Source organism: Doryrhamphus excisus, linkage group LG2, assembly GCF_037039965.1.
Source record: "Doryrhamphus excisus strain RoL-2023G ecotype Guam linkage group LG2, RoL_Dexc_Guam_v1.1, whole genome shotgun sequence".
NCBI lineage: Eukaryota > Metazoa > Chordata > Actinopteri > Syngnathiformes > Syngnathidae > Doryrhamphus > Doryrhamphus excisus.
Window position 1 is genome coordinate 3,984,731 of NC_136358.1, and position 11,692 is coordinate 3,996,422.

The window sequence follows — 11,692 nt, forward strand, 5'->3', positions numbered from 1 at the left end:
CCATGGAAACGCTCCCTTGACGTAGCCCCCTTTTGCAGAAAAGGACCCATTCCAACTAGAATCCACAAGAGTAATGGATCCCAAACTTTTCACAGTTGCATACCCTTTCAGACAATTGACTGGACATCATGCACACTTCAAAAACATGAACCACACAGTGAACCATTTTTGATATATTACTAAATTTGTTATACTATACGATGATAATATGTTTAGGTCTTATTTTTCAACTGCACACATAGGCTACTAATTTAAAATGGAGAGGGTTTGCACAGCAACACAAGCTAACAAGCAATGATCTCAGGGAAGAACTACATTTGAAACACTTATATGCTAGGACTACGTTATTTCAGTATGTGGAATCAAACTATGGAATGGATTGAGTAAGGAACTCAAACAATGCACAACGATGAGCCAATTCAAGAAACAATACAAGCAGTTGATGTTTGCTAAATACAAGGATGAAGAGTCTTGAACCAGTCATGATGTGCTATATATATCACTATATTGACACTTACTATGGTACCCATTATGTCATTGGATGGTCATATCACCTCGTACATCGGTACGAGGTGCATTATTAAAAAAAAAAAAAAAAAAAAACCTTTAACTGTATTATAGAAAGCAGGAAGTGAACAAATGTAACAGTTACTGATTGTAAAAGTACCAGACGGAGGGGTAGGATTTAATAAGCTTTGCTTCTTCCTACTCCTTTTGGACATTAAGATTAAGATATGCCTTTATTCGTCCCTCAGTGGGGAAATTTGTATTGCACAGCAGCAAGAGTACAGAGTCAGTGGAACTGGGAACTGATTATGTGATGCATTCAATTGTAATCTGATGCACGTTCGATGCCGGAAAGCATACATTTTCTTACACATGCAAAATTGGGGGCTTTCTAACATAGTCAGTGTACCCAGTCAACGAACGAATAATTAGCATTATGATAATAATAACCTTAGACCAGATTCTTTTTGGTACCTGAGTCTGAGGGCAAATCCTTGGGTATCCTTGAGGTGATGATGTTTATGTTGATGTCCTGGCGGAGAGGCATGTGACCACTAATCATGAGTACTTGGTATGTCTGACTTTGTCATTCACCTATGAACACTCTGATACGACTAGATTTTTGTCCACTGTCATTTAGAAACATGTTCGGAGTGGTGGAAAAGCAATTATTTTATGCAAGGTGTTAGTTATTAACTTATGAAAAATGAGAGAAAAACAACCTGCTGATCATCTCTCACAACCCAGATTGCTCTTTATGACACATCGTTACTTCTCATATTCGATAAGGTTAGGTTATCAACACTGGACCGCTTGACACATGACGGATCTTTTACGTTTTAAGTGACTCATCATTTTTGCGTGACCTTTAATTGTGCAGGGTAGGTGAAAAAAAAATTGTTAATTCCTGCAGGAGAATGACCTGATTAATACTCGAGTCACTTCAGCAGACCTTGATTAATCAGCCAGAAATAATCTTATAAGCGTGCAAAACCCGTTTCCCCGCCGCCTGACAAATAGTTCATTTCAATATACAGTGAAGAAAATAAGTATTTGAACACCCTGCTATTTTGCTATTTCTCCCACTTAGAAATCATGGAGGGGTCTGAAATTTTCATCGTAGGTGCATGTCCACTGTGAGAGAGATAAACTAAAAAGAAAAATCCAGAAATCACAATGCATGATTTTTTAACAATTTATTTGTGTGATACAGCTGCAAATAAGTATTTGAACACCTGTGTATCGTCTAGAATTCTGACCCTGAAAGACCTGTTAGTCTGCCCATTAGAAGTCCACCTGCACTCCATGTATCATCCTGAATCAGATGCACCTGTTTGAGGTCGTTAGCTGCATAAAGACACCTGTCCACCCCATACAATCAGTAAGACTTTAACTTGTAACATGGCGAAGACCAAAGAGCTGTCCAAAGACACCAGAGACAAAATTGTACACCTCCACAAGGCTGGAAAGGGCTACGGAGCAATTACCAAGCAGCTTGGTGAAAAAAGGTCCACTGTTGGAGCTATCATTAGAAAATGGAAGAAGCTAAACATGACGGTCAATCTCAATCGGAGTGGAGCCCCATGCAAGATATCACCTCGTGGGGTCTCAATGATTCTAAGAAAGGTGAGGAATCAGCCCAGAACTACACGACAGGACTTGGTCAATGACCTGAAAAGAGCTGGGACCACCGTTTCCAAGGTTACTGTAGGTAATACACTAAGACGTCATGATGTGAAATCATGCATGGCACGAAAGGTTCCCCTGCTTAAACCAGCACATGTCAAGGCCCGTCTTAAGTTTGCATATGACCATTTGGATGATACAGAGGAGTCATGGGAGAAAGTTTTATGGTCAGATGAGACCAAAATAGAACTTTTTGGTCATAATTCCAATAAGCGTGTTTGGAGGAAGAAGAATGAAGAGTACAATCCGAAGAACACCATCCCTACTGTGAAGCATGGGGGTGGTAGCATCATGCTTTGGGGGTGTTTTTCTGCACATGGGACAGGACGAGTGCACTGCATTAAAGAGAGGATGACTGGGGCCGTGTATTGTGAGATTTTGGGGAACAACCTCCTTCCCTCTGTCAGAGCATTGAAGATGGGTCGTGGCTGGGTCTTCCAACACGACAACGACCCGAAGCACACAGCCAGGAAAACCAAGCAGTGGCTCCGTAAGAAGCATATCAAGGTTCTAGCATGGCCCAGCCAGTCTCCAGACCTGAACCCAATCGAAAATCTTTGGAGGGAGCTCAAACTCCGTGTTTCTCAGCGACAGCCCAGAAACCTGACTGATCTAGAGAAGATCTGTGTGGAGGAGTGGGCCAAGATCCCTCCTGCAGTGTGTGCAAACCTGGTGAAAAACTACAGGAAACGTTTGACCTCTGTAATAGCAAACAAAGGCTACTGTACCAAATATTAACATTCATTTTCTCAGGTGTTCAAATACTTATTAGCAGCTGTATCACACAAATAAATTGTTAAAAAATCATGCATTGTGATTTCTGGATTTTTCTTTTTAGTTTATCTCTCTCACAGTGGACATGCACCTACGATGAAAATTTCAGACCCCTCCATGATTTCTAAGTGGGAGAAATAGCAAAATAGCAGGGTGTTCAAATACTTATTTTCTTCACTGTATCATTAACGGCACTCGCGACGCTGATTCATTTGCTATGCCAACAGCGTCTCCACAGTTCATTTTTCTTGCTGCGAAGTATGCAAAGTAACCTCCGATGGCCGCCCATGCGGGTTGTCATGGAGGGGAGTCGTGGTGTAGCTACAGTGGCCCCCTGCCGGGTTACACTACAGGAACAAGTGTTTTAAATCAGTTTGTGATTAGAACGCAAAATAGTAATTTTCCATATAGCAGTTACATATGACAAAAACAAACTAGAGATTGTTATCAGGACACAAAGTTACTTTACAGATGGGAGGAATCAAGTCCTGAATAGCATGACTTATATTCCCTAAAAATAAATAAAGGACAAGAACAGTAATGGGTCTTGTTGCAAAAATGGCTGTTTAATTAAAAAAGAAACACTTGACATCTTTGACAAAAAAAAAAAAAAATGTTGCTGGCAGAAAATTAAATGTGGCTACTGAGTCACGCTGTTATTTATTGCCTGTCAGAGAGAGTCATTAGTTCTATTCCATTTCCTGTTGCACAAAAACAACAGAAAATAATAAGGGAGTCTCTCTTTAGCAACTAAAATATTTACGGTATTATTGTTTCATATTAGTGCATTGTTTAAAGTATGTAATATTGAAATAGAATTAGGTTTTTCAAGTGTTATTTCTCTTTTTATCTCATTGGAAAACATGTGGCATGATTGTATAGAATATTTACAAAATAAGAAATTATCAATGAAAAGAATATGTACCACTACCACAACTTAATGGATAAAAAATCTAATAAAAATAGCAAATGAAATTAATGTAAATGAATAATCGGCTGAATGTTTATGTATCTATGCTACCAAAACACATTTCTACTTTAAAAGCCATGTACCTCATCATAATAGCAGTAAAATGACACCAATAAACTGCACCCACAGAAACATTTAGCATGCATTCCCCTAGAAATCAATGAAATGCATAGATAATAGCGCATTTAACCTTGCCGGCCTCTGAAATAAGCCTTTTAAATGCAAATCCCCTCCACGGAGCAATGCATCTGCATAAATGCTTCAAGTTGATGCTGGAATGCAAAGATGCCAAGTCATTGTATACAGCAGAAAGGCTGCAATACTTTATGGCAGAGTGACACTGCCATCTCGTGGACAAATAGAGAAACACACTCCATTGGTACAAGTTAGCGTTTCATTTATTTACAGTTTGATTTAAAAACAAAAAAAACAACATGGTGGAGTGATGATACGCATGGAGGTTGACAAACTGAGGGGCTTAAAAGCCCATTTTTTGGGCGGTATTGATACATATTGATAAACACTATCAAAACATGCAGCATTTTATCCCTGGTTAGCTGCCTTCCCATTACTGGCTTTCATTAAGGCCTTTATCGCACGCGCCCTCATCTCCAATTCAAGAAGTTCCAGCTGCCGAAGCGATGGCGGATGTTGCGGTGATGTTGCGGCGTTAGCTGTGACAACGGCACGGTTCGGAACGTCCTGGATGGATAATGCTCGGCTGTCTTTACTAGTTTCCTCGTCCTTAGACGCTAATATCTCGCTGACGCTTCGGTCGATGTCGTTTTGGATTGCCTCCGTTTTAGGTGGAGGCACCACGCCGGCATTTTTGTCCACCGGCTGCTCATCTTTGGGCGCGTCAATGTCACTAGTGTCGGCGTTGATGCTGAGGACATCGCTGTCCTCGCTGGAGGCACTCGCCTCTGGAAAGGAAATTATTCTGGGTTCATATCAATGCAAAAATGTTTTAGTACAGTTCAGTAGTGATTCCCTAACTGAAAAGAATGGAAATAATCTATCTATAACTCAATCCTTGTAGTTAGTTAGTTACTTTAAAACATTCTTAGCTGTGTAAAAAGTGTAAAAAGAAGTTTGCCACTTTTGGTGTTAAAACATGGTTACTTTAACATTTTTTTGTGCAACACGATTGCAAAAGCTAGTTAATCACTGTTAAAATTTTAAGACCAGCTGAAATATATCGCCGCACGGTGGATCAGTGGTTAGCACGTAGGCAACATAGTCAGGAGATTGTGCATGCATGGGTTTTCTCTGGGTACTCCGGTTTCCTCCCACATTCCAAAAACATGCTAGGTTAATTAGCGATTCCAAATTGTCCATAGGTATGAATGTGAGTGTGAATGGTTGTTTGTCTATATGTGCCCTGTGATTGGCTGGCCACCAGTCCAGGGTGTACCCCGCCTCTCGCCTGAAGACAGCTGTGATAGGCTCCAGCAAAGCAAAACGCAACCTAACAGAATTATTAATTGTCATGCAAGCGTAAATTGAAGTATGTTAGCCATAAAAACAAACAAAAAAACACTACATACTTCCGATGAATAGTCTTATTCTCTCGTCCTTGTCTTCTCTTTAGTCGAAGCTGCTGCTTAAGAGTCACGAAAAAAAGCCAAAGAAACCGCAAAAGGTGTGCAAAATAAAAAGTAAACCGCGGGACAATTTGTTCAACTTTGGAGGGGTTTCTTTTGTCATAAAATCGTTAGTACAATTACATACTAGAACTACATAGTTCACTCTGCATGCTCAACATACCTTGCTTGGTGATGTCACCGCTTGCTTCTTTCACGCTGTTTTCTTGTCTTAATAAAAATATGTAAAAGTAATAATAAAGAATGCTGCATTAAATAACATTTTGCTTTAGGAACTCACTGGATTTCTGAGGATTGTTGTGTGTTTTTGATGTTTTCTTCAGTCACTTGCTCCCCTGAATGCAACAAATATTTTAAAGCTATTAGTGTACGTGGAATGGTTAAATACAAAAAAATAATAATAATAATAATAATCATACCAGATAGGATCTGCACAATGTTTCGCTCTGAAATTGGTTCCAGTTGCTGCCAACACAGTTTTCGAATTTCCTCTAAGCTAAAGTCCTGCAGGACAAAGTGACGAAAAAACAAAAAGAAGTTAGTGGGATAGGTTAAAAAAGTAATTAACCCACAATAACTGGAGCTTGAAAATGTAATGAACTATTATATGAGCTCATAAAATAAAATAATATAGTCATCGTCAGATATTTTCATTAAAAGGGAAATAACTAATATTCCATCCATCCATCCATCAGGGCCCAGACACCCTCTCCCCGGCTACATTATCCAGCTCCTCTCGGCGGTTCCTGAGGACTTCCCAGGTCAGTTCAGAGGCATAATTTCTGCAACGTGTCCTGTGTCTTGCTCAAGGCGAGAACCATGACCACAGACTTTAAGGTGATAATTCTCATCCCTGCCGCGAACCGATCCTTGAAGATCATGGCAGCAGGACCAAATCCTGCAGCCACCAAATTGGATCCCCTAAACACCCTAAATCGGTGACAACGGGAAGGCTTGGCTGAGTCAAACACTCAATGGAAACGAGTCTGAATCAGGTCCTCCTACCCAGAACGCCTGAATAGACCTCACCAGGAAGGCAGAAGATAGTCGGAACACACCCTCCAGTCTCCCTTCTTAAAAGGGGGGAACATCACCTAAGAGGTGTGGGGGGATCGGATCCAAGTCCATTTGTCTTACTCATCATCAGGGCCTATTTGAGCTATGCTTTGTCTTATTACATATATATATATTAAATATATAAAATGTATTTCCTAAAACAAATTGTGACATGATAGTGAATGTAAATAACATGATTTAAATTGTACTAATTAACTGGATAATAGAACTGATAAAAACAAATCCATATTTTTCAGCCAGCTAGTACAGAAGCTGGCTTGTGGACTCATTTCATAACATAAACATAAAAGCAAAGGCTCATGGATCGGAAACCTCCGCAGGATGGATTGGATATTTCCGATTTGTGAATTATTTTGATATTGGAACCACATACCAATATTGAATAGATTGCAGTATTACAGCATACACTTTATTATGTTGATATATATATAATATTGCTTCTTTATTCGGCCATCTTGCATCCATTACACTCACTAGTAAATCTTGCATTTGAAAATCATTTGAAAAATTGACATGAGAATGTCACACAAACTCGTCATATTGCCAACGTATCACCAAATCGCATTACCAAAGACTTCTATTGGTGACTCAACTTATTAATACAATGCATATGTTCATAATATGTGTTTATGATAAAACATGGCTGATAGCACGCCCTCAACTCCCACCCGGAAGTAATTGTCCCCTTGCTTTATCACTCCATCTATGATGCCACCATTTAACTCGAGTTCTTTTATTGATTACAGCTGCAAAATAACCCACCATAAGGACCAAGAAAGTTTCAAGAACCAGCTCTTTGATAAGGTAGAAACCATAGTACCACTGTGCAAATGTACACTGTAAAAAACTGTAGTTGGCAACCCAGCTGCCAGTTTTTTACCGTAAAAAAAGCGATGACACCGCTTTTCCATTTACAGGAATAGCGATGCACAGTGTCGCGTTCAGTGTCCCTCGTATTTTAGACAACTCTACCCCCCCTTCTATTGTCTCATGTCCAGAGAAATGCACCTTACCTTGAATTCATCTGGCAGCATCCTGCGTAGTTTCTTCTCACCCAGCACACGGAAGCACTGCTCCAGCATCTCCTTTTTGTCGCTCACATAAGCGGTGATGGGCTGGAATGGCACCCCGAGATCGAGCCCACCTTCCTCAATGTCACTGCCAACCCTGTCCAGGTCTGGGTCAGCGAGATCATCTTTAGAGTCCTGAATGAACATAGGTGTACTACCGTCAATTATTAAGGTCAAAGTAAAGCAGCATTCTAAGAGTTTAACCCATATTTAAAAAAAAACAAATAATTACTACTCTTACGAAAGCTACAGATGGTCCACAAACTCATCACCATTAGCTTCTATGCAAGCTTTGCAAATCTCACCTCTTTGTTACCGTCGGCGCTTCTACGTTTACTCCCACGATGCCGCTCATCGGTCGGGGCGTGTTTCCGTTTCTTTTCGCCACTACTTGACTTCTTTTTAAGCATTTTAAGCGACAAAAAACTCCAAATATATGACTCACGCTAGGTTAATGATAGCTGTGGCTGTTTGTGATGAGCGGCGCGGGGTGATGACGTCATCAGTCAGCGGCTGTTTTTTTTTCTTCTTCTACGGAAAGAACAACAACTGTGATATGTTCCCATCTAACGGCAAAATGGTGGTACTTTGGGTGAATTACAAAAGGATTGGATGTTTTTGTTATTTTTTTAACCAGTACTTTTCTTTTTATGAGAAGAATAGAATCTATAAATGTTTAACATATTATTTGTCATGAAAAAAATGATTTAAAAAAAATAAATTTTTATAGTACTAATAATGGTGTAGGGCTAACTGGATTTCATGATGGTTCCTCACTTTCTAAAACCCTACTTGTCACCAACCCGGTATCATATACTGTGTGTCCTTTAACCAGCGCACGGATGCATCTTTCAAGGTGGTGTCGGCAACACACAAGCTGTAAATCACTCTAATTGGCTTCCCTGCCTTTGGCTGAAATAAGGCCCAGAAGCCTAGGCGATATAGTCCTGCCCAGGCGCCATGGCGACAGCTGTCTCCACATAATGCAGGTTGTTATCCTGATGCCGTCCGCCATATTATGCCCCGGATAGGGTGGGCGGTTGCGCATCGATCACAATCACTGTGGTGTGTTTTTCTTTTGCAACATCTGCTCCCGTGTGCATCCTGTTAAGAGGGTAAAGATTGCACTGGTCCCGTATTAGAGTGGAATGCAAACCACAAGTGTTTAAGTATGTTTTTGTACGGTGGACAAATGGTTAGCATGTAGGCCACATAGCCAGGAGAACAGGAAGACGTGGGTTTGATTCTCTTCTAGGGAGTTTGCATGTTTTCCTTCCCACATTCCAAAATTGCAGTTAATTGGTATGAATGTGAGTGTGAATGGTTGTTTGACTATATGTGCCCTGTGATTGGCTAGCGACCACTCCAGGGTGTTAGCTTGGATAGGCTCCTGCGACCCTAAACAGGATAAGCGGCATAGAAAATAGATTAATGGATGTGAAGTAAAATGCCACATTTTGCTACAATAGTAATATTGGTGGCTCAAAAACAATATTTTGTACCACCAAAATACTACAATATGCTCAAAACATTATATTTTACCCCCGAAATGCCTTGTTTGAAAATGCTAATTTATGCTATACTGTATTTGATTGACAGTGTTAATAATTTGTTACACTTGGCTCAAAACCACAGTATTTTACCACTAAAGTTGTATATACTGCAAATGTCAAATTCAGCTATATTTTGCCACAATAATATTACTAGTAGCTTAAAAACACTGTTTTGAGGTACCAAAAATTTTATTAGTCCCAACAATACATTTATTTACCTCCAAAATATCACAATATAGACCGTCCTAAAATGAAATAACATTAAGTGTAAATACATACTAATTACATAATAAATACAAAATACATAAACAAAACAATACAGTACACATTTTAGTAATGATTGATATTAGTTAACAGTAAAAGTATGCAATATACTTTTTTTTTTTTCAAAACACTGCATTTCTCCAAACATCAAGTCGACAGGCAGCCGCTAAGCATGACTGACAGTGGCCCCCGTCTGATATATTACTGCCATTCCAAACTGTCACCAGCGTTATTTAAAGTCCCATAAGCCCCTTGATTTATCCGTGACTAATATTCCGACTGCTTCTCCCATCCCTTCCTCTCGCTGAAATACTTCCCTGGACAGAATCGGCTCCAACGGGCGGCGAATAAAAAGAACGAGGTCACGGGTAACTTAGGAGATTTGATTGACTCTCTCAGAGAGGTGTTTATTCACAATGTGCTTACAATGTGAATGGAGGTTTTGAACTGTGATGTATGGACCAGCCTTCTTCTTGCTTTGTATGTAAGCCACGCCCTTCGAAACATTAGCCATGTTTGTTGTTAGCTATTAATAAGTTGAAAAGTTGAACTACTAATGTTAAATGTTGGATGGAAAATGTTTTTAATGCAGTTGTAACGTAGAATTGTTTCCTATTGTTGCTTTAATTGTTCGTATCACATCAAAGATGGTGGAATGTTAGCATGTAAAGTTAACATCAAGGTTACCTGCTAACATAACATAGCGCCAACATAATATAAGAGAGGTCCTGGCTGCCCCAACACTCACCTGTAGACACCTATGTTGATGATTAGTGGTTTCCATGGCAACAAACAACAAAACAAAATACACTCTGTAAAGTAAATTTGGGTCTCCATGGCAACAAACATGCTATTAATCATTATTACCACCAAATTGACAAAGGAAATGCTTTTTATAGAAAAAATAAACACTTTAAGATGGGTCCTGGCTGGTCCAACAAACCACCGATTAGGGATTTTCATGTGATGATTAGTGGTTTCCATGGCAACAAACAACAAAACAAAATACACTCTGAAGTAAATTTGGGTTTCCATGGCAACAAAATCATTATTAATCATTATTACCACCAAATTGACAAAGGAAATGCTTTTTATAGAAAAAATAAACACTTTAAGATGGGTCCTGGCTGGTCCAACAAACCACCAAATAGGGATTTTCATGTGATGATTAGTGGTTTCCATGGCAACAAACAACAAAACAAAATACACTTTGAAGTCAATTTGGGTCTCCATGGCAACAAAATCATTATTAATCATTATTACCACCAAATTGACAAAGGAAATGCTTTTTATAGAAAAAATAAACACTTTAAGATGGGTCCTGGCTGGTCCAACAAACCACCTATTAGGGATTTTCATGCCAACAAAAGGCAGACTATTAATGATTATTACCACCATCATGAATATAAATGCATATTTCAAAGTTAAATTGTTACATACTGTTACTTTAATTGTGTATACTGTATAATTTATGTATAAGTCCCAAAGATGCGTCCTGGCTGTTTCAACACTTGTATAAACCAAAAAATAAGTGTTTCCATGGCAACAGACATATATACAGTCCTATATAATAAAGCGGTATTTTACGGTGAAACTGTAACAAGTGAAAAGTAAGGGATCAAGGGTTTCCACGGCCAAGGTGAGCAACCCAGGCCCTGCCCCAGTGTCCTACAACACTTGGCACGCCTTGCTCATTAGCTGGTCCAAGGGTCCGCACCTGCCATCTGTCCCGAGGCCTAAGGTCACGTGGCACCCGCTGCGCCATCTTTGCGTGGCGAGGTAGCAGAAGGTGACTTTGCCAACACGGGCTTTGTTGGCACGTCTCCCCTAACAACTCTATTCAGCTGCAGAGTCAGAAAGTATTCACACATATTCAGCATAAATAAGCATAATAAATAATAATAAACACTAAGCAATAAAAACGGACCCATATTCGGGTTTGGCCCCCAACCCTCAGTTTGGGAAACAATACATTTTGCCACAAATCCAATATTTTGACCTCAAAATGGCTTATATTAACATAAAAAATGACCCTTTGCTGCAAAAACAATAATAATATTGGTGGCTCAAAAACAATATTTTGTACCACCAAAATACTACAATATGCTACAATAATGACTTTGCCAACACGGGCTTTGTTGGCACGTCTCCCCTAACATTTTACAAAGAGGGAACCCAGTAAAAATG

At 39.5% G+C, this 11,692-nt stretch overlaps 1 protein-coding gene across 1 annotated transcript; it reads right to left on the reverse strand.

Moving 5' to 3' along the window:
• Positions 1–4,023: 4,023 nt before the first annotated feature.
• On the reverse strand, positions 4,024–8,201 carry caap1 (caspase activity and apoptosis inhibitor 1). The gene is made up of 6 exons (XM_058066366.2): positions 7,994–8,201; positions 7,632–7,823; positions 5,961–6,045; positions 5,822–5,876; positions 5,705–5,751; positions 4,024–4,860 (listed from the first exon to the last, which is right to left on the reverse strand). Exons 1-6 carry the CDS (start codon positions 8,096–8,098, stop codon positions 4,481–4,483), a joined length of 864 nt encoding a protein of 287 aa, XP_057922349.2. The 5' UTR covers positions 8,099–8,201; the 3' UTR covers positions 4,024–4,480.
• Between the last annotated feature and the right edge of the window lie 3,491 nt (positions 8,202–11,692).

Excerpts from the sequence above, each read along its gene's own strand:
- caap1 (XM_058066366.2), bottom strand. The coding sequence starts at position 8,098 with ATGCTTAAAAAGAAGTCAAGTAGTGGCGAAAAGAAACGGAAACACGCC. Across the intron at positions 5,877-5,960 it reads CATTGTGCAGATCCTATCTG|GGGAGCAAGTGACTGAAGAA; the intron begins GTATGATTATTA and ends TGTTGCATTCAG. Across the intron at positions 5,752-5,821 it reads CAACAATCCTCAGAAATCCA|ACAAGAAAACAGCGTGAAAG; the intron begins GTGAGTTCCTAA and ends ATTTTTATTAAG.